Below are 22,890 nucleotides of genomic sequence, written 5' to 3'. Positions count from 1 at the left end.
CAGCGGTGATCACCGCCGCTCCTCCCCTGGCTCGACTCCCGCTGTAACTGAATACAGCGGGGGCGAGCCTCCGGCGGCCCGCGCGCGCCGCTGAGAGAGGGGAATGTCTGGTGACTAAGTCTACGTCGCCAGACGACAACGAACCCCTTTGCCGCAGTACAGTCAATGTGACTGGTCGGCAAGTGGTTAAAGTTAAACTCTACCTACTCACCTCCCCCAAAAAAACTATGTGTACCTGGCATCTACCATTGTCATAAAAATATATTTTATAATACATTTTAATAAGGTTTCAGTGAACTGCATTGCCTGTGGCTTGCAATGACTAAAAGCCTCAAAATGCATACAGATAGTACACCCAGCATGATCATGACTCCAGCTTTCGAACCCGACAACTGTATTTGTTGGTGATTTTATTTTCTTAGAACACTTCTGCATGTGATGCTGGGACACCCTCTTTGCTGCTTAAACATATACAGAGGAGCTAATAAACATGCAAGACTTCAGATGTTTCTCACAGCTACTAAATACACTATATTGTCAAAAGTATTGGGTTGCTGCCTTTACACGCACATGAACTTTAATGGCATCCCAGCTATAACAACTTCAACTCTGGGAGGGCAGTGCACAAGGTTTAGGAGTCTGTCTATGGGAATGTTTGACCATTCTTCCAAAAGCACATTTGTCAGGTCAGGCACTGATGTTGGACGAGAAGGCGTGGCTTGCAGTCTCCACTCTAATTCATCCCAAAGGTATTCTATGGAGGTGAGGTTAGGACTCTGTGCAGGCCAGTCAAGTTTCTCCACCCCAAAATCGCTCATCCATGTCTTTATGGACCTTGATTTGTGCACTGGTCCAAATCATTGGGTGGAGGGGGGATTATGGTGTGGGGTTGTTTTTCAGGGGTTGAGCTTGGCTCCTTAGTTTCAGTGAAAGGGAATTCTTAGGGTGTCAGCATACCAAAGCATTTTGGACAATTTCATGCTCCCAACTTTGTGGGAACAGTTTGGGGATGGCCCCTTCCTGTTCCAACATGACTGTGCACCAGTGCACGAAGCAAGGTCCATAAAGACATGGATGAGCGAGTTTGGGGTGGAGGGCCTGTACAGAATCCTGACCTCAACCTGATAGAACACCTTTGGAATAAATTTGAGCGGAGACAGCGAGCCAGGCCTTCTCGTCCTATATCAATGCCTGACCTTACAAATGCGCTTCTGGAAGAATGGTCAAACATTCCCATAGACACACTTCTAAACCTTGTGGACAGCCTTCCCGGAGGAGTTGAAGTTGTTATAGCTGGAACGGGTGAGCCAACTTAATATTGAACCCTACAGACTAAGACTGCAATGCCATTAGAGTTCATGTGCGTGTAAAGGCAGGCGTCCCAATACTTTTGACAAAATAGTGTATATTCAAAGCTGCTTTTGAAGTTTGAATATGCTTGGTAATTCAAAGAGAGAGAAAAAGAAAGTTGCATAGCACAGGTTTCAGGCAGAACATTACATTACATTTCTCCACATTAAACCTCATTTTCCATGTAGTTGCCCACTCCATTATTTTCTTCAGGTCATTCTGTAAGATTTCTGTATCCTGATGTGAAGTTATTGCCCTGCCTATTTTTGTGTCAACCGCAAAAACTGAGATTGAGCTATTTATCCCATCCTCAATATCATTTATAAATAAATTAAACAGAAAAGGTCCCAAGGACAGAACCTTGGGGTACCCCACTTACCACTCCAAACCAGTCTGAGTACACGTTATTTATGACCACCCTTTGGACGCGACCCTGTAATCAGTTTTCTATCCAAGAACAAACCTTATGGTCGATGCCTACAGACCTTAGCTTGTAGGTTAAGCATTTATGGGGAACTGTATTGAATGCCTTTGCAAAATCCAGATACACCACATCCATTGGCCTCCCCTTTTAAGATGGCAGCTCACCTCCTCAGAGATATGACATCCCCTGCTTCTGCAGCTGGTATTGTGAGCACCCAGATTTGCTTGGAGTGTCATATATTTCCTACTTGCATTGGGTCAGATCATGAGCCCAAAGGAAGGGGTCACATGGGCCTTTCTTGCTCATGATACACCAACAGCTCCAGTGCAGCTTGCAGTGCCCCTTTGAAAGGCCTGATGCTGACAGTCTGGATTGTTGTCCCCTGCTTGAGTTTTGGCTCTTCTGAGTCTCCCTAGCCCCCTCTGGTATGGCTCCTTCCTTTGCACTATCCAGCGAGGAATATCCAGTACATATTTCTGTTTTTCCACCAGTGACTCTACAGGATCTCAGCATGGCTCTGTCAGCTCTTCAAACACCACCCTTTAAATCTAGCAGAGATTTTCCTCTGGTAGCTCCTACTCACAAGGTTGCTTTCTCGTTGCTATCAGCTCTGTGAGGGTAGTTTTGAGTTAGTGGCCTTTCTTGTTGTACACAGAGACATAGTTCTCTTGAGGCCTAGGGTCTCATTTCTCCCTAAGGTGGTTTCTTCTTTTCAGCATTGTACCCACATCTTATTGCCTTCTCCAGTACATCCCAAAGAGATTTATCTCTATTGTTTGAATGTGGAATGAGCTGTTCGAGTTTACCGCTCAGCTGCATCTTTTTTCTGGCTTTCTTTTTGTCATTCCCCAAGGTCTCTGTACAGGGCAGCTGCCTCTAGTTCCACCATTTCTTGTTAAATAGTTTTTATTAAGATTATTTCAAATAGTAACAAACAGGGAAAGTAAATCATAATAATAACAGAGGAAGGAAATCATAATAATAACAGAGGAAAGCAAACTCATAAAACATTGATATTATGGCCAGTAGCACATAGGTGCAGTTATGTAATCTAACTTCATGCCCATGTAGATAAGCCATTACAGCATTAAGCAATCTAAATATACGAATAGCATTAATACTTATAAGATGGGGTCGCTGATGGCCATTCTCTAATAGGGCCACCCCCAACCCCCCTGAACACCCCAAATGGGTACACACTGTGTCCAGTTGGGGGGGGAGGGGGTAGACCCTCCGACAGCTAAACATCCGTGGACCACCATATATTAGACTGACATGTACATAGTTGTACAAGGTGTTATTTGTGACACTAACAGAGAATACATGAAAGGTAAAGTAAAGGGAATACTCTTTGGTAGTAAATCAAAGCAGGCTAATTGGGCTTGAGACCAGGAGCAGCATTAGGATGCTTTAACCAGTGAATCCATCGTTTGCTAAAGGTAGGCATTCTATGATCTTTAACAGCTAGTAACTTCTCAAAATGACATTGTGTGTTTACCCGTGAAGTAAGTTCCTGAATTTTTGGTGACTCAGGTGATTTCCAATGGTGAGTGATGGTCAATCTGGCAGCAAACAAGATGTGGAGTACTATAGTCTGGTACTTCGGAGGGATCAGATCTATTCCCAAGTTCAAAAGTGCCAAAGCCGGCCAGATAGAGAAGGTCGTGCCCAGAAAAACTCCAATCAAAACCTCCACTTCCTTCCAAAAGGGTTGAACAAAGGTGCAATCCCAAAGGACATGATACAGTGTTCCTACCTTATTGCACCGTCTCCAACACAACGCACTGGAGGAGGGATAGATTTTGCCTATGAGGCATTAAGTACCATCCATGGTATATTTTCTGTAATTGTTCCCAATGATCAATACATTTAGACAGTTTATAGTTGACCGTGGTGGCCTTATGCCATTGTGAATCTGTAAAGGTCAATTGGAATTCAGATTCCCATTTAGTCCTACTTGGGCCCAATGAAGGTGCTTGGGTATTCATATACAAGTTGTAAAAAAAAGATATGCCCCATGTGCCAGATATAGCATGGCCCCTAAGGAAGTCCCATGCCGTAGCAGGGATGGATAACTGGAAGGCAAGTTTGTTAGTTTTGTGAAAATGGCAAATTTGTGCGGTTTTAAAGCAGTCTGCGGGGAGAGAGCTATCGTTAACGCTGAGCCAATAGTTGTGGCCATTTTTTTTCCAATCTAATGTCGAGAAGGATGGAATGATCCATTCGTAAGCCCCCAATGGAATATCTAAATTACGCCTTTCAAGGGTCTGATGGCGAATGGACAGTAATTATCGCCAGGCAGTTAGTGTGGCCGTAATAGTAGGATGATGGATGCGGTGGGTTGAGGAGGACAAGGATGAGGCAGCTAATAGTGCCCCTAGATCCTGGTGCACTAGAAGGGATCTCTCCATGAAAACCCAAAGTTTGTCTGAAGGTTCCTGTACCAATATTGCATTTGGTCAAGGAGTGAAGCGGTATGATAAAAGGGGATGTTGGGGAGCCCCGCGCCTCCGTGGGTTCTCTTGCTCACCAGCGTTTTAAGGGCTATTCTCGGTCTTTTGCCAGACCATATCAAGGTCCTAAGAAGGGTATTACATTTCGCAAACAAACTAGATGGTAGTGATATTGGGAGGGTGCGGAAAAAATATAATAGTTTGGGAAGAAGCTGCATCTTAAATGCAGCCATTTTACCTAGCCAGGATAGTTGTGCTTTATATATCTGCTTCATATCATGTTCTATGTTACGGAGTAGAGGTGGGAAATTAGCCTCATATAGTTCAGAGGTGGATGGTGTCAGCTGGATGCCTAGGTAGGAAATGGTGCTATGTTCCCATTGAAAGGGGAATTGAGCTTTCAAATGGGCCAAGTTATCTTGGGTTAAATAAAGTGGGAGTGCTTGGCATTTGGTTGTGTTAAGTTTGTAGTACGATACTTGGCCAAAGGTGTCTATTACTTGTTGAACTTGGGCGAGAGATGTTTGTGGATCGGAAAGCGACAGAATAACGTCATCTGCAAAAAGCCCTATTTTGTGCTCTTGGTTACCTATTGTTATCCCTCTAATAAGAGGGTCTACTCTAATAGCTGCCGCTAAGGGTTCGATGGCTAAAGTGAATATGATTGGGGACAACAGACAGCCCTGTCGGGTGCCGTTGGATAGGTCAAAAGATCTAGATAAAGAACCAGAGGTAAATACCTTTGCAGAAGGGTTTTTGTATAAGGTCATTATGGCAGAGTAAAGCTGGCCTGAAATGCCGAATTTATATAAGACTCTGTCCAGGTACTGCCAATGGACCCTATCAAAAGCCTTTTCCGCGTCCAAACTAAGGAGCACGGAAGGCAATCGACGGGTCCCAGCCTGGTGAATTAAATTAATCATCCTCCTAATGCCGTCTGGTGCTTGTCTGCCTTTAACAAAGCCGACCTGTTCAGGACTTATAAGAGTCGGGGTAACTTCCAAGAGCCTATTTGCGAGTACCTTTGCGTATATCTTCACATCAGAATTTAGTAAAGATATAGGCCGGTAGTGTTGAGGGAGAGTGGGGTCTTTCCCCGGTTTCGGTAGAGTAATAATAATAGTTTCCATCATTTCTTTGGGAAATTGCTCGGTGGAGACTGCCTCGTTAAAAAGATTAGACAAGTGAGGAGTGAGAATGTCAGAGAACGCTTTATAATACTCTGAGGACAGGCCGTCTGCGCCTGGCGCTTTATGGGATGGAAGATCTTTAATTACCTTGGTGATTTCTTGAGGGTCTATAGGTCTATTTACTAATTCTAGGGTCGATGCATCTATTGCGGGTAACCTCAATTTGTCCAAGAAAGTGTTAATTTCCTCTAGAGAGGGCTGATGTACACCAGGGTCCTCCCGCAAATTATACAGTGAGGAGTAGTAATCGCTAAAGTTCTGTGCTATGTCATGTGGGCTAATAGCCAAGGTACCTTTGGCGTGATGAGCCAGTTGGGAGATCCGGGTTCTAGTGCGTTGTTGCTGCAACTGTCTGGCTAACCATTTCCCTGCTTTGTTTCTCTGCGAATAGGAGGATGTTTTTAATTTTAGGATATACCTATCATGGTTATCTAACAGGGCCAATCTAAGATCAGATCTAACCTTAGTGAGTTCTGTCAGTCCCGAGTCCTGTAAATTAATTTTATGCAAATTCTCCAGCCGAGCAATCTCCGCCAGAAGAGACAATATATATTGTGTTTTTTTACGTTTAACTCTGGCATTCATCTGTATTAGCAATCCCCGAATGAATGCCTTGTGAGCACACCATAGATTAAATATATCAACCGAGCCCCCTGCATTGAAGAAAAAAAAAATTCCTGAAGGCGGACCTTCAATTCCTCAGTGCAAGCCGGATCAGCCAGCAAAAAGGTATTATTCCTCCATAAAGAGGTATTGAACCTGGGGTGACCATCCGTGATCTCAAGAGAGACCGGCGCATGGTCAGACCAGGAAATGTTATCAATTGTTGCATCAGATACTTTCAACAACAGCTTACGATCAACCAGGAAATAGTCAATTCTGCTATAAGAGGAATGCGGATTAGAGAAAAAAGTGAAGTCCCGTCCAGTGGGATTCAAACACCGCCAGGGATCGTGGAAGTCCTCTTGAAAAACATAGGGAGCCAGACCTAACTTTTTCTTGCGAGTTCTAGCTGTGGAATCTATAGATGGGTCCATGGTGATATTAAAGTCTCCACAAAGAAGAACATACCCCCTCTTCACTGATCTCACCTTCTTCATCACTTTCCGAACAAACTTTTGTTGATGGGTATTAGGAGCATATAGTGTGACCAGGGTATAGGTAATGTTATTGACGGTTGCCACAACAATCAGGAACCGGCCATTGACATCCGTAACTAGGTCCAGTAAGTGAAAGGACAGAGTGTCCCTGAATGCCATCATGACACCCCTTTGTTTTTTAGAAAGGTTTGCCTGAAAAATATGTGGAAAAGATCTGTGAGAGCATTTAGGTGGGTTCAGTGCTGTGAAGTGCGTCTCCTGTACGCATAGAATATCTGCTTGTTTGTTAACAGCGTCTTTCCAAAGAGATCTCCTTTTGTGTGGGCTATTTAGCCCCTTTGTATTAAGAGATACTAGTTTCAGTACCATGGCAACAGAATAGAAAAAGTATACAAAGGGAGTGCCACAAAGTCACATCAGGTGATAAAGAAGTGCACGGTGCACCAACAAAAGGTTTGCTGATGAAATAAAAATAAAAAAAATATATATAAGACAACAAAAAAGGGGAAAATTTGAACATACAGGCAGCCGCCCTGGCAACAGAGGGCCTCCAGCGGCCCATTGTACAGGCGAATCCTATACGCATCTCTAAGGGGTTAAGCAACTTAAGGGAGTACAGTCAGGTAAGGGCCCAGAGAGCTCGGTGTAATAATTCCAAGGCGGAGGAACCACAGCGCGGTGTGGTAGGAGGGTCAGCGACCTGAATTGCCCGCTTGAGAGGGTTGGTCCGCGATGTCTTCATCATCCTCTGGGGGGAGTAGTCCCCATTTTCTCATTAAGAGGAGGCCATCATCCAGGTCAGAAATCCAAAAGGTCCTGTTGTTCCTTTCAATTTCAAGTTTAGTCGGGAACTTCCACTGTACTTGATGTTATTGTTGCGCAGGATTTTTGTGATGGTGTTAAGATTTTTCCTGGCAGCTACAGTGGCTTGGGAAAGATCTGTGTAGAGTGAGATACCTGCATATGGTTCAGGCAGGGAGGCACGTTGTCTTGCATATTGCATTAAGCGATCCTTCACATGAAAGAAATGTATTTTTGCAATGACGTCTCTAGGTACTCTCTCAGGCAAAAAGGACGGCTTAGGGAGCCTATGAACCCTGTCAATTGTCAAATCCTGACCTTGCACATCAGGGAGGAGTTCAGCAATCATCTTTTGTAGATAGGAGCGGAGTTCCGCCGCAGGAACCGACTCAGCAATGCCGCGAAACTTAATATTGTTGCGGCGGGAGCGGTCCTCCAAGTCCGCCATTTTTATTTTCATGGTGCGCATTTCATCCAACAGAGCATCATGGGCATCTACTAATTCATTGTGAGCCTGAGCAAAATCACTCATATTAAATTCCACTTGATCAACCCTATTACCTAGAGCTTCCATTTCAACTTTAGTTTGTTTCATAAAGCTTGACATGTCATGTTGCAAAGCTCCCCGCAGTGTAATAAGCATATCCTTCATTGTGGAATCAATTATGGGCTGGCCAGCAGTGGGAAAAGCATCCAGTTTTTCCCCAAAGAGATTTGTGCCAGGTGGAGTAATTACAGAGGAGGGAGAGGTACTCACTTGAGTAGTTGTAATGTCCAGCTTCCTCTGTTTCACTGGGCTCTGGAAAATCAAGGTGTCAGGGTGACCATTCTCCTCATGTGTATATTCTTGCCTTAAGGAATCTGTCTCATGAGACACAGCAGCAGCAGCAGCAGCTGCTGCTGTGTGTCTGTGTGGCAGTGCTGTGAGGCAGGTGCCATTTTGACTTCTCTGAGGCCCCGCTGTACTGAAGAAATTTTTAAGTTTGCGGGGTCCTTCCCGCGACTTGCGTTTCCTCATGTGAAAAGTAAAGTTGTGGGGTAATAGTAGAGGTGTCTAGGGATGAATTTGCTACCTTCCTTGTCGCTGTGAGCCGCCTAAACGATCCCGCTCATCCAGAGCTCAGAACTAAGCGTCCATCACCTCAGGATGCCGGCCACGCCCCTCTAGTTCCACCATTTCTATCCATCTCGGGCAGCTCATTATTCAAGGCTATAGGTTTAAGGACAAGATATTACCTTTTCCTGCCATGGTGTATTCCACTAGATCTGTAATGGCATCCTCAGATTTTCAGCATCAAGCATCTGTTTCCAAGAATTGTCAGGCTATCACTGGTCTTCTATTCATACTTTCTTGTTTGACCAGGAGGACGTTCAAGCCTCAGCTGTTTCAGGCTTTGGATGTAAGGCCTTTTTGGCAGGTCTTTGGGCTTCTGTTTTTTTCCTTATTTGTAGTGTGTTGGTGATTCATTGCTGTGTCACCCATCCCTCAGTTTGAGTGCTTTTGGACATCCCAGTTGTCTCAGAATTCCTTCTTACCTTGTTTCTCATAATAAACAATTAGGAAAACAGGATTTCCGACTTTACCGTACAATCCTTTCATTGGAGTTCATTAAAGGACATAGGTTCCACACCTCTTATAGTCCAGTCCTTCTATGGCTTTTTCACAATACTGGAGATTGATAGCAGTGGGAGGGGTTTGCCAATGTCAAATTCTTCTGTTGTTAGCAGTAAAACCCATTTGTCTCAGAATTCTTTCTTTCTCTGTGATCCCTAATGAATTCCAGGAAAAATATTTTTACAGTAAACCAAAAATCAAATTTTTTGAGGCTTATGCATCGCATTGTAACTGCTACATATTTAGACTAATATATAAAAGCCTTTAGTTATATATTATCTGCCCCCTCCCCAGCACCTTTGTTTCTCCTGTGCTTCTATGGTCCTATACTTCCATGGTCAGCATCCCAGACCAGGAAAAGAAAGCCTTGAGTTATCTTCAGAGCTTCTTGACACAGCTTACGCAGGACTTTGGACTCCTTTCCTGCCCATGTGACAGTGCTGAGGAGCTGATCATGAGGTACAAGTACTGTCATATCATAATCACAGTGGTGTGGGGAGCACATCTTGTTTTTTTGAAGAATAATTGCACTTCCTTTATTAGACACTTTATGAACATTTATTTGGACTCCTTGTCCCTTTTTGTTTTCATTTGATTATTTCATTTGATTTTTTTTTGTATTTATATTATGTCACTGTTTTTGTGATTAGCATGGCAAAACACGTATACATTTTTTTGCTGTTCATTTGATTATCACAAATGTGTGCCAGCTGCTTCTGATCCTAGGACTCTGAGTGCAGTAGTGCATTAAAAAAAAAATAACCAATAAATTTACAAAAGGGAATTCTGCGTTAGTGAACTTGGATTACATAACCATAGATTATAGGAAGTGACCTACAAGTACACTGGAGCTAAAGATGCTGCAGCAAACGTTGTGGTACCCATAGCAACTAGTTGTGTTTGATCTTTTAAATGCATATGAGATATTGATTGGTTGTTATAGGCAGCTAAAGGTACATAAGTTTTGCTTCAGGTATCTTGGTCTAGTTATTGAAATTCCAACTTCAGCTAGAGTTTTCTTTAAAATGGTGGAGAGAGAAGCTGATCTCCCTTTGCAGGGACCACTGGGGATATCTTCCTAATGAAAGCAGTGACCACTGACTCATATAGCATGAACAACATCAAGCTAATAAAAGTAAATCACCTTGTGATGTACTGGAGCTGGACAGAGGGATGGAAGAACAATGTCCTGGTTAAGTTAAAAAGCTAAAACCACCTTTCGTAGGCTCCAGGCCTCAACAATACCTTGTCTCATTGTAAGAGCAGAAGAGATTCTTCAAAAGGCAAGGCCACCAGTTCTGAAACATGCCTCACAGAAGTTATGGCAAAAAGAAAAACAACCTTGTGAGTAAGAGTGGAAAGGGCAATATCTTTAACCACAGGAGTTTATGTCAAGGGATTAACATTGCACAAAGAGACAGGGACCAGAGACAGGCTATGAGCCACCAGGCCAAAGACAACCTGGCAACAGGCAAATCCGTTTGTCCAGAGACTGAACTTATTTCTCCCACGTTGACAAGATGCTGAGTTATAGGGTTCTGGAGTGTAACTGAGCAAACAGAACTGCCTAAATCTCATGCAATAGCGGTCAGTCACCACTTGGATAGAAGTGGCAAAGTCTGGGAGCAGTGTGTGGTAAGTTTCTCTTGGGACTTAGGGAAAATAAAACCTTTGCTTGAGCTATGTTTACGTTAAGGATGAGGTATTCCAAGTGATGAGTTGGCCCCAATGCTGTCTTCTGAAAGTTCACAATCGAACCAAAGTTTAGAATTGAGTCAAGCCATTGTTTTTTTGAAATGTCTGCATCACATTGGCGGTGAAGACTTGTGCCCTATGCTCCCTCATCCAGTCATCCAGATATCTCAAATTGGTAATACCCTGGGAGCATAACAAGGTAAGCATAGGGGTCATAACCTTGGTGAATATATGGGGTGTGGACCAGAGGCCGAATGATAAAGCCACAAACTGAAAACGATGGGGACCCACAACAAAGCAAAGACATGATGTGGTGAAAAAACTGCAGAATTTTAGGATCCAAATGAAAACCTTTAGAGCCTCGTGATTCAGTATGGGACAAATAAATCCTTTTGGTTTAAGGACTGTGAAACAGTTGGAGTAAAATCCCAGATACCTTTCTGTTACAGGAACTGCAGCAATAACCTCCTGATCCAGAAGAGCTCCATGAAGGTCAGCCAACCTGTGTGGTGACACAGGAAGGTTGGAAGACAAAAAGCAGGGAGTAGGTTGGAGCAGAACGCTAGTTTTAGTCTTTGGAAACCACCTCCTTTACCAGGGCATCCTAAATGCTTCTTTCTGGATGTCCACAAAGACTAATAGATGTCCTCTAAAGAGGACTTGTTTGAAGGTTTGAGGGAGTTAGAAAGTCAGGGTTCCTGATTAAACTGGGCTCCTGGCTTGGGTTTGGTTTTCAGGGTTGAAGTCTGGAAGTAGGAAACAGAACTCTTCTTGGCCTTTCCAATTTGAGGCCTAGGCCTTTTTGCTGGTGTAGATGAGTACTCTACTCCGAAGAGAGGTTAAGAAGAAGACGCTTTTTCTATGATTACTCTGCAGTCTGATATTTCGGTCAAAGAGTTCTCCACATATTCACTGACTGAAAGGGTCAAATGGCTGGAGGTGACCAGGCTACTGTTTCTGGAAGACGTTACCTCAAACTAACTGCTGGGAACAGAACTCAGAATATGCACATGTGGCACTTCACCTAGTAAGGTACTACTAAATTCCTCAGTGTTTTAACCCTTTTTGCGGAAACCAAAAGAATAAAGGTAATAGGTCCAATGGTTCTAATAAAGGAAGAAGCCTCTGATTCTCAGCCCGCATGACCAATTTATATACCATTAGAGGTAGGGTCACACTTAAGGCCGTGTCACAGCAGTGGAACCAGAAAAGGCTCTGTGGCTAACTAACAAGGTTACATAGTTATATAGTTAATCTGGTTGAAAAAAAGTCCATCTAGTCCAACTAATAGGTACGCAAAGGTTTGCAGAGCCCAGGGCTTGAAAGTCACACTCCAAGCAGGTCCCGCAATCATTCTGTTCAGCACAGACTAGGTATGGCCTCTAAAACTGCTGCTGAGGGTTCGCCAATCTAGAAAGCTGCATAAAGAGACTAGCTCAAGCAATGTGTAGTGAGGTCTTGATTGAAAAAAGATTAATCTTGCAAAAAAGGAAAGAAAATGGTTGATAAAAATGTCTAAAGAATATAGTATGTTACCTCAACATTTCATATTCCTGATATGAGTCTATTGTACCATGTAATTGTGTTAAAATATTCCTGTTCTTTTTGCATTCCTTCCTTTGTGTGAAATACCTGTTGTTCCTGCCAGTTCCCCTGCTTTCCTGCTAACCCACACAAAAAAGACATGGAGTGCCACTCCAGTCTCCTGTCGGTCCAAGTCAGGTGAACAGCCACTGGGAAAGCTAGGAAAGGGCGTGTCTCAGCTCAATGTATACAAACAGGAAAACGTGAGCGGTGTGGCCTTGATGGAGTCTTAGCTCAGTCTACTCTTATCATTGCTACCCATGGCTTTTGGCAGATGTGCGGCACATGGAATGACCCCTGCTTTCCTATTTTAAATTGACCACACCAGGCATACAATAAGAGCACATTCATTTCAAGAAGCACAAAACTCACAAAGAAGGGCGTACCGACCTAGCGCATTATCCTCAATATTGGCTTTATTAATATAACATAAAAATGGCTACTCACAAACAAAGGTGAAAAATAATCATATCAGACTCAATAGCTTGAGTGTCAGGAGTAGTCCACACAATTGTCCATTGCCCTATTTGGATGACGGCTGACACGTTTCGAGGCTACGCCTCTTCCTCAGAGCCACTGTGTCATAATCTACTCACAAGTTTAAAGTTTATTTCAAGAAGCACAGCCTGCCTGTCCTCAAATGGTCAGACTTGTACTGACACATCCCCCTATGCAGCTATTTACTGGAAAGATCAATGTATTGCTGTTTCTCCACCCCCACCTTAACATGAAATTATGTAATCACTTATATTATACACATTTTTTGCCTTGCATTTCAATTTAAACAGAATGGGTTGTTTTACAAGGTAAGGGATCACATATACTCTAAACATTTCTCAGTACAGAAGATTCACCTCTCCTCCTAGGATATTAGAAAAAAGACCAGAGTTTGAGGGGTTATTTCAATCTGGTCACTGTTTTTTTGCTTACCAGTGTCCAGTGTCCAAATTCTCCTGTAGGCAGCACTATACCAACATTGTCTCTGAATCCTGTGTCCCTCAGTGAAAAGAAAAAATACTTGTGTTTAGTTTAATCAAATAATTGTCTGTGACACCATTGGCAAGATTTTACCTGATATTTTGCCCCATAATAGCAGAACAAGAAATTAGGGTAGTGGTTGTCACTGGGACAGGAAGACACATACCGTAATAGATTAAAATAAGGGTCCATTCACACTAGCGCAACTTGTCAGGCGACTTGGTCGCCTGACAAGTCGCGGTGGGTCGCTCGCCATTGATTAGTACAGGACCCGTTCTAATAGGAGCGACACAAGTCGCTCTGACTTAGAAAAAGGGTCCTGTACTACTTTGGGGCGACCTGGAGGCGACTTGCATTGACTTCAATGATATGAAGTCCGTGCAAGTCGCGCCGAGGTCGTGGTGCACGCTGTGCAACGCGACTTCACAGGTCGCCCCACCAAGTGGTGTCGCCTCTGTCTGTACGGGGTCTAACAGAGCTTCTAGCCCTTCTTTGGTTTGCTAAAAACAGTGATTTGTTGCAATGTTTTTCTATGAATTTCCAAGTAACATTTTTCTTTAAAAACATAACAATTTTACTGTTAATTAAAAAAAGGGGAGAGTGTAAATTTTTAGAATTTAATAGCAATGCTGTTTAACTTTTAGGACTCACTGCACCAGTTTTTTTTGCTAATCTAGCAATATATTTAACTTGCCTTGAAATTCTGTAAATGTTACATGCCAGTTCTAAAGTATATATTTAAAAAATGAAATATTCGAAAGCTTTATTCCGATGACACAGAATTATAATTTGTTTGCATATTTAAAGCAAATTCACATAGCTCAGCAATTTAACAGACAATCTGAAAAGTGCTCCACCTATTGCAAAATAGTTTCTTTCCATTCACTATTTGCATCTTTTGAATGGTATTGTTCAGTTAAACATATTGCAGTCAGCTGTTATGTTGTGTTTTTTCTTTAGATGGTTTAAGAAAAACATCACAAAGGCACCCTGATTATTATTTTTGTTGGAGTATCTCTGTAATACAACATGGCCCGAAGAAATGAATAGGTTGCCCAGACTGCCTTATTAGCAGATACATGGAATGGGGTAGTTTTGCTTAAGTAATGCTGTTCACTTAACAGAGTAAATGTCCATGTAGCTTAATAAATAGGTTGACACAGTTTATTCACTAAGCTAGGTAAACATAAAGTATGCCTTTCAAAATAAACATGCAGTTGCTAAGTGAACGTTCTCTATTTCTTTCTGATTTGGAATCCAATTCTGGTACAGATATAGACTTGTTATTAGGTAGATCGATATGACAGATATTAGGTAGCTATGACTGTAAAATGGGCACTCTAAACTAATCATTTAATCAATTCTAAACATAATCAAACATATTTACCTCTTACCGCTCTACAGCTGGCCATACACTATACAATCTAATTGTACAAACTCTGTATGATCTCCTTACAGTATTACTAAACCCAGGAGCCTGCATTCACTATACCTGGTTCTCCCACAGTACACAGAACATGGAAATGCAATTATTTTAGTAAAAATAACCTGCTAAATATCTTTTCTCATCAGCAATATATAGCAGTCTACTATTGGTGTCTGGTTAAAGCTTGTAGGAGGAGTTTTCATTCTACTCTGACTGTCCTATGAGGCTGCAGGACCCCTGACCCTCTGTCTGGACAGTGCTGATTGGCCCTGTGCTGATTACATGCATCCTCCCAAGAAAAAAAAACCTCTCTAGCAATACACACCAAACTGGGCATGTGTAACTTGTCCCCTAGCCTCTGTACGATCCAGAGATGGGTTAGGGACAGTGGAAGAAGGGAAGGATCAGAGTAGACAGGATCAAACAGCCTTTTTACACAATGCGGAGTATTAACCCCTTAGTTTCCACAGTGCGTATAACAAGCATGCTTTACTGCATATACAGACTAATTTTACTGTTGTGGGTTTAGTAACACTTTAAGGTTGAACATACACTTAACAATCTGACTGTACCATCTCCATTATCTCCACCACTAATTATGTAGTACAAGAGTTGGCCTGATTTGATGCTGATTGAATGAATTGTTTAGGTTGGTCCTTAAATTGCATTATTTTGATAATTATTAGGGAGATTGTGCTTTCAGATTGTATAGTTGTAGCACTGACCCCGTATGGCCTGCTGTATGATGACTTCTTGGGCCTCCTCTGATTACCAGCACACAGTCACTTGTGGAACAGTTCACACATCCCTCCTTACTCCCGATGACTTGTCACACAATAAACAGTCTAGGGGTATTGGTTTTTAGTGTTTATTTTGGAACTTGGATGGGAGAAGGGAATAGTGGGATACTCCGACTGTAACTATTCACAATGGATAAGGACAACTCTCATTTGGCCTCATCAGGTTGCTTGTGGAAGCAGCTGCAATGCTTAATCCATGCTGCCACATGTATGGAAAGGGTTAAGTCTTGCTTATTTCTCTCCAGCAATACACTTGGTGAATCTACATTATCTTCTGGACACTCACTACCATCCCCTTTACTGACACCCGTCAACTGACTCTGCTAGCTGCAGGGGTGCCCCCCCCCCCTCAGGTCAGGCCCCTTGACACAGATCTGTATGCACTATATTGCAGAATCAGATCCTTCAGTGTCTCCCCTCTCAGTCAGCTTCACTAGACCTCTGGGTTCAGCTCCTCACTGGCACTCTGTAGGCTGTACTAAAAGCCACGAGCACATGTGCTTGGGGTCTATACAGTATCCCAGCATGCACTGAGGCACTCTTCCTCACTAAATCACCAGGGCTGTATCAAAAGCCTGTGCACTGATTTGTCAGGTTTTCTTCCACTGTCCAATATGCCTGCCTATTGGACCTGTGTGAAACACTCTGCAGACAGAACGAGTTGCACCTGAGCACAATGAGCAGACCTCACTAACAGATCCTGCTGTCTGGTATGCAGAGAACAACATAGATTTACCTGCAATCCTTCTGGTAAGCAGACAGAACTCAAAACTATACTTTCTCTCTAGCACCTAACTAGGAGGATGCTACTTAGTGTATGGCTGGCTTTGGATATACCAAAACTATGTAGTATGAGGACAAACCTAAACAAACCATTGAATACGTATCAAATCAGACAGGCCCTTGAACTATATAAGTGATGGTAGATCTAAAGGCAATTGTACAATTAGCTTGTATTATATATGGCCAGCCTAAAGCTGGCTATACACTGATCGAAATTCAGCTGATTCAGCATGGGCTGGTCAAATTTCTATCAGTGTGTTGCTGTAACCGCTGGACAGAAGTAGATACTAGAACACTTTTATCTATCAGTGTATTCTGACAGCAGCAGACCTTGTTTGTGTGGATGAAGTTTTTTTTTTTTTTTACGTTCAGTCTGCAGGCTGACCGAAAATCAGCCTAAATTTATGGGCAGCTTAAAGAGGAGCTCCAGTCTGGAAAAAATTATTAAAAATCAGCAGCTACAGCTTAATATAAGGACACTTTCCTGTCCGGGGATCTTGCGATGCCGGCATCCCAAGCCAATTCGTCAATCAGCTTCAGGTGCAGGCGCGGGCATTATAAGTAAGGAAAACCAGTAGTAAAGTCTTCAGGTTACAGAGCTGGTTGGCTATTGCACATGCACGAGTCACACTGCGCTTTCTGAATGGTCCCGCCATTTTCTGTGACCTGTATGTTTCCCAAAAGGCAGCGGGGGGGGGGGGGCTTGAGGATGAGGGACCAGAAATGCTCAGAGATTACCCGGGAACCAGGTATCCGTTCCCTCCAAATAGTGCCAAATGTTGCAGTGGAAGGGGGGAGGGGTGCGGACAAGCGGGTCTTCCCCCTTTTGGGTGGAGCTCTGCTTTAATTCCACCTTGTTGCAGTCAAATTGCCTACAGCTCCAGTTACAGGTGAAACTTGGTATAGCAAGCTGACCAAATACTGTAATGCAGTGGTCCTCAACTCCGGTCCTCAGGGCCCACTAACAGTACAGATTTTAAGTATTACCTTGGGGAGATGCAGACTAGAGTACTGCAATCACTGAGCAGCAAATGATATCACCTGGGATGTATTTCAGTTATCTTGCAAACCTGGCCTGTTAGTGGGCACTGTAGGCCAGGGTTGAGGACCACAGCTGTAATGCACTATGCTGTTAATATATCTGAGTTAAGGGGCAGGATGGATGAACTCCTCTATGATACTGTAAGAAGAATAGGAAGTAGTAGTCAAAATTTAAAGCAGGAAGTTCTGCTTTATGTCCTCCACCCTCCTTCCTCTATCACATTCGGTACTTTATCATCATTATTATTTTTTTTGAGGGGTGGGGGGGAGTGGGTACCTAGTTTTGATAGTTTGGCCTCCCTCTTTTTGCCTGCATCTTTCTGGGACTTGCAGGACCATTCGCAAAGTGTGCCATGGCTTACACATGTTGCGGTGGGGAGATGGCTGTGAAGTCACAGCCGGCTTCCCACGCTAAACAGGATGGCGCCAGGGACAACGATGCTGTATCCTCCGACAGGTGTGTTCTTTTAATTAAAGTCAGCTGCAACAGTATTTGTAGCTGGTGACTTTTATTTATTTATTTCTAGAGAGAAGATCCTCTTTAATAAAGCCTGGAAATGTCCTTTAATGCTGTATCTGGCAGTACATGATAACATCTGATCTCTCTGTATAATGATTCACCATTTTTCTGTGCCTTGAAAAACTTTAAGTGTCTGCTTGCTTATTACTGTTTGTGTCACAGTGATAAAAGCAAAACATTTTTTTCTTTTAGATTGTAGAAGCTGCGTATGTTCCTGTACCTGAGGGAATGTATTCCGAAAAAGTCTCAAATACTATTAAAAGGTAATACAATTTAATATTTATATCTACAACTCACATTGATTATTCCTGAGAAAGTAAATATATTAACATTCTAAAAATTGTAAATAATTAGTATGAGCTGTCTGGGATTAAAACAAATCCCAGGTTTTTTTTTTTTTTTTAATCCTGACGTGTGTACCAAAAGTAATACATTGATTTTTCATTCTACACAAAAAAATCAATATCTACATTGTTAGTCAATATTGTAAAGTCCATGAGCATTTTATACACTTGTATTCATTAGGTTTTGTCAGTGGTTGTATCACGTTTAATTCTTGCTGCAATGGTATGCAAAAAGGGCTTTTCAAGGGCACTGGGCAGCCTTGGTTAAAAGCCTTGTTTCCATTGCATTGTAGTGGTATGCACTAATAAAGAGTACTACATATAGTACTTTTCTTCAGCATAGCGGGTTGCGATACATACTACTGGACTGCAACGCCATGTGAATAAAACTTACTTTGACATTTCATAGAGTTTGGACAAAAAAAAGCTAAACAATGTGCGATGCCAGTATCAGCTTAGCCATACTGTTTCTGCCAGTACACACCAGCAACCGTGCAACCATGTGTACATCTAATGTGCCTGGTGTGAATGAGCTCTAACTCATGGTAGTACATGTTTATCTGTGTGAATGTAGTGTTGTAATGAGCTGACCACTCTTCTTACCTCTTACATGACATTGACAATCCTCTTCACTTCCCATTAGCTCCCACACTGATATCTTTTTCACTTGGTAGGCATGTTGTTCCTATTGTGCATTCAAAAGTGATGCTGGCTAAAATCCCACATTGTATGCAGACTCCGTTTCAGTGTGTCCAGTTTAAAAGTTGCTCAGTGCATCAATCTGATCAAAAGGTTTCTGTTGGGTCTAGATGGATTTGGTATTCTGTAGGGAATTGGTAGGGTAAATTGGCGCTGCCAATATTTATATTAAATGTATGGGAGAGCAGTGTATCTCACATAGACTAGGTAAATATAAATGGTGAAAAATAGTGTATGTTAGCACTGCCAATGATATAGATGATGGTCCTTATACGTACCCAATGGTTCTGATATTAAGCCACAATTATGTCATAACCAATAATTAGTAAACATTTGGCACTAATAAATAATGAATGTTCAATAAATAAGATAAAACGACATAAATTAATAAACTGTGAACAGTGTCTAAAAGCAATAAATATAATGCAAATGATAGAAAATGTGTGAATCTTGAATAAATCGATAAAGTGACTCGTGTAATAAATAATATAAACACTAGGTGGCAGTGCTAGTGAGAATAGCAAATATGGATATCCAAGTGAAACAGTTATTGCGTGATAAAAACGTGCCAAGTGATATATTTCTATCAAAAATTAATATATATCGATCTCTGAAAAATCTCCCAATATAGTGGAAATATGGATATCCAAGTGAAAAATATCTTTAAAATTATAAATATATATATATAATGAATTGTGCCAAGTGGAATAAAAGGGTGTTTGGGATCTTTAAAAGACACTCATAGGGATTCCCAGGGTAAATTTAGTTAATATCTGGTAAATTAAATAAATAAATATAAACAGAGAAATAAATAGTCCATAATAAATATAAAGTGAAAAAGAGTCCACAAAATATGATCAGTATATTGATCCTCAAAAAATGTGCAGCAATAGTGTGATACAAAGTGCCAGAAGAAATTCCTTGGATGGAGGGGGTGCTTCCCAGTGATAGATTCAGGATGTGGGTGCCGGGTGAGGGAATTCCGTGCTCCCCTTTCTATATAGCCCGCACTCACCAGAGAGCGGTACCCCTACAGGGGTAACCAGCGTTGGATTAATGGGGTGATCCTCGATGGATCGCGGTGAACCTCTCCAATCCTCCTGGGGTTAATCGCACTTCCTCCCTCCAGTGGTTTTAGTTAAGCAAGCGGTGTATAATATGGGATCTCGGAAGGCAGCTCTCCAAAGTGTTGTAAATGGTGTCCGAAGGTATATGAATAGAAAACGCTAATATAGTGATGTACCGTAAAAAGTAGCCATTTATTTCACAAAATACAAGAAGTACTCACATTTAAAATAATAGCACAACATCCGTAGGTGAGTAGGGACCGCGAACCCCTCGTGAAGCGGTGTTTCCGGGACGCCGTGCGTCTCACCAGCCGGATGTGCGTCTCACAGGGCGGAACTGACGTGCCTACGCTCTACGCGTTTCGTCATCAAGCTGACATCATCAGGCTGCTCCCATATTATACACTGCTTGCTTAACTAAAACCACTGGAGGGAGGAAGTGCGATTAACCCCAGGAGGATTGGAGAGGTTCACCGCGATCCATCGAGGATCACCCCATTAATCCAATGCTGGTTACCCCTGTAGGGGTACCGCTCTCTGGTGAGTGCGGGCTATATAGAAAGGGGAGCACGGAATTCCCTCACCCGGCACCCACATCCTGAATCTATCACTGGGAAGCACCCCCTCCATCCAAGGAATTTCTTCTGGCACTTTGTATCACACTATTGCTGCACATTTTTTGAGGATCAATATACTGATCATATTTTGTGGACTCTTTTTCACTTTATATTTATTATGGACTATTTATTTCTCTGTTTATATTTATTTATTTAATTTACCAGATATTAACTAAATTTACCCTGGGAATCCCTATGAGTGTCTTTTAAAGATCCCAAACACCCTTTTATTCCACTTGGCACAATTCATTATATATATATTTATAATTTTAAAGATATTTTTCACTTGGATATCCATATTTCCACTATATTGGGAGATTTTTCAGAGATCGATATATATTAATTTTTGATAGAAATATATCACTTGGCACGTTTTTATCACGCAATAACTGTTTCACTTGGATATCCATATTTGCTATTCTCACTAGCACTGCCACCTAGTGTTTATATTATTTATTACACGAGTCACTTTATCGATTTATTCAAGATTCACACATTTTCTATCATTTGCATTATATTTATTGCTTTTAGACACTGTTCACAGTTTATTAATTTATGTCGTTTTATCTTATTTATTGAACATTAATTATTTATTAGTGCCAAATGTTTACTAATTATTGGTTATGACATAATTGTGGCTTAATATCAGAACCATTGGGTACGTATAAGGACCATCATCTATATCATTGGCAGTGCTAACATACACTATTTTTCACCATTTATATTTACCTAGTCTATGTGAGATACACTGCTCTCCCATACATTTAATATAAATATTGGCAGCGCCAATTTACCCTACCAATTCCCTACTATCTTGATATAGTTTTACTATATTTTTGGGGTAGGCTGCAGCCAACCAATAAATCACATCCATTTGCGCGGAATTCTCTCTATATAGATGGATTTGGTATTCTGTCTGTCATTCTGATGCTGCCTAATTTTGTTACTTGCCCTGACCCTCTGTCTAGATCCTTGACTATATCTGTCTGCAACTTGCTGTGATCTCCAGTTAGACCATTACTAGGGTGATGATTTACTAAAGGCAAATAGGTTGTTCACTTTTCAAGAGAGGTTGCACTTTGCAAGGGAATTATTCCTAGAGTATATTGAATGTAGTGAAAAAATACTTTGCAAAGAATTCATATTCACGTGCATGGAAAATTATTATTATTATACAGGATTTATAAAGCGCCAACAGTTTGCAGAACGCCTAAAAATACAAAGGGAGACAATACAGCAACAATACAAAGTGTTAGGATGGCCCTGCTCCTAGGAGCTTACAATCTAAGGAAGGGCTTGTGGAACAAAAGGTAACTGATGGGAGAAATAAAAGATATGGTTATTAGCTGAAGGCAGAATAGGCTTCCCTGAAGAGATGAGTTTTCAGGGATCGCCTAAATGTGGAGATAGCAGGACAAATTGGGGTGGGGAGTTCCAGAGGATGGGAGAGCCTCTGGAGAAGCCATGGAGATAAGCATGGGAGGAGGAGACAGGGGAGCTAGAGAGCAGGAGGTCTTGGGAGGTGCAGAGAGGACAGTTTGGGTGATATTTGGAGATAAGATTGGTGAGGTAGCTCGGGCCAGATTTGTAAATGGCTTTGTATGTTTTTATTAATGTTTTGAATTTTATTTGTTTGGTCAATGGAAAGCCAGTGGAGGGATTGGCAGAGAGGGATGGTGTATACTGAATGGTTGGTAAGTGTAATGTTCTGGTACCTCTGGTACCCTTATTTCCAAATTTCTCTCTTAATATTGCGTCCCATCTTGCTATCCAAATGGAACGCATACACCTTTAAGGGCAATGACGTCATCGCCGGGCGCCGCTATGAGCGGCTATTTCAATCGCCGGCTTTCTCTCACTCATTGCTCTTTCAAACCGCATGTTGCCTTGTCTTGTCCAATGCTGCCGGAGGTTCAAGCTATTCCCCTTGCCTGAACAAGACCGGAACCTCGCTACCGATCCAGTATCTCGCTACCGGATTACTCCATTACTCTTGGACCTTGCTACTACTAACCCATCTAGTGATAAGTACCCCGCAGGGGATTCCTTCCTCAACCTAACTTTCACTATCTACTACTGCATACTAAAGGGACTATTACTATCTAAGCTATTTCTATCATCTGCATAGATTGCTAGCTCTTGGGACTACCATCACCTATCATTGCAATAGGTTACTCTCTCTTGCATACTTCATCTGCTGTCCCCTACCACCTGTTACTATACATGATTGCTAAAACCTATCTGCATACTATCATCACCTACCACTCTCCTGAATACTACTACTAAGTGCTCACCATTCTATTGCCTGTCTCTCATCTCTATTCTATCATATACATTCTATCACTCCAGGAACATCATATTGAGTGTATGTATATTTGCATAACAGGCTGTACACAGTGGTGA

At 42.0% G+C, this 22,890-nt stretch overlaps 1 protein-coding gene across 1 annotated transcript in view; it reads left to right on the top strand.

Annotated features, from left to right (window-relative positions):
* NEK10 (NIMA related kinase 10) overlaps positions 1 to 22,890 on the top strand; it is a 472,071-nt gene that overhangs the window by 242,309 nt on the left and 206,872 nt on the right. Inside the window, exon 25 of the mRNA XM_082258594.1 lies at positions 17,953 to 18,023. Within this exon, the coding sequence (XP_082114720.1) occupies positions 17,953 to 18,023 (71 nt within the window). The remainder of the gene's footprint in view (positions 1 to 17,952; positions 18,024 to 22,890) is intronic.

This window comes from Pelophylax lessonae, assembly GCF_965119305.1.
Source record: "Pelophylax lessonae genome assembly, chromosome: 5".
Classification (NCBI taxonomy): Eukaryota; Metazoa; Chordata; class Amphibia; order Anura; family Ranidae; genus Pelophylax; species Pelophylax lessonae.
This window is presented reverse-complemented; position numbering and strand designations above follow the sequence as displayed.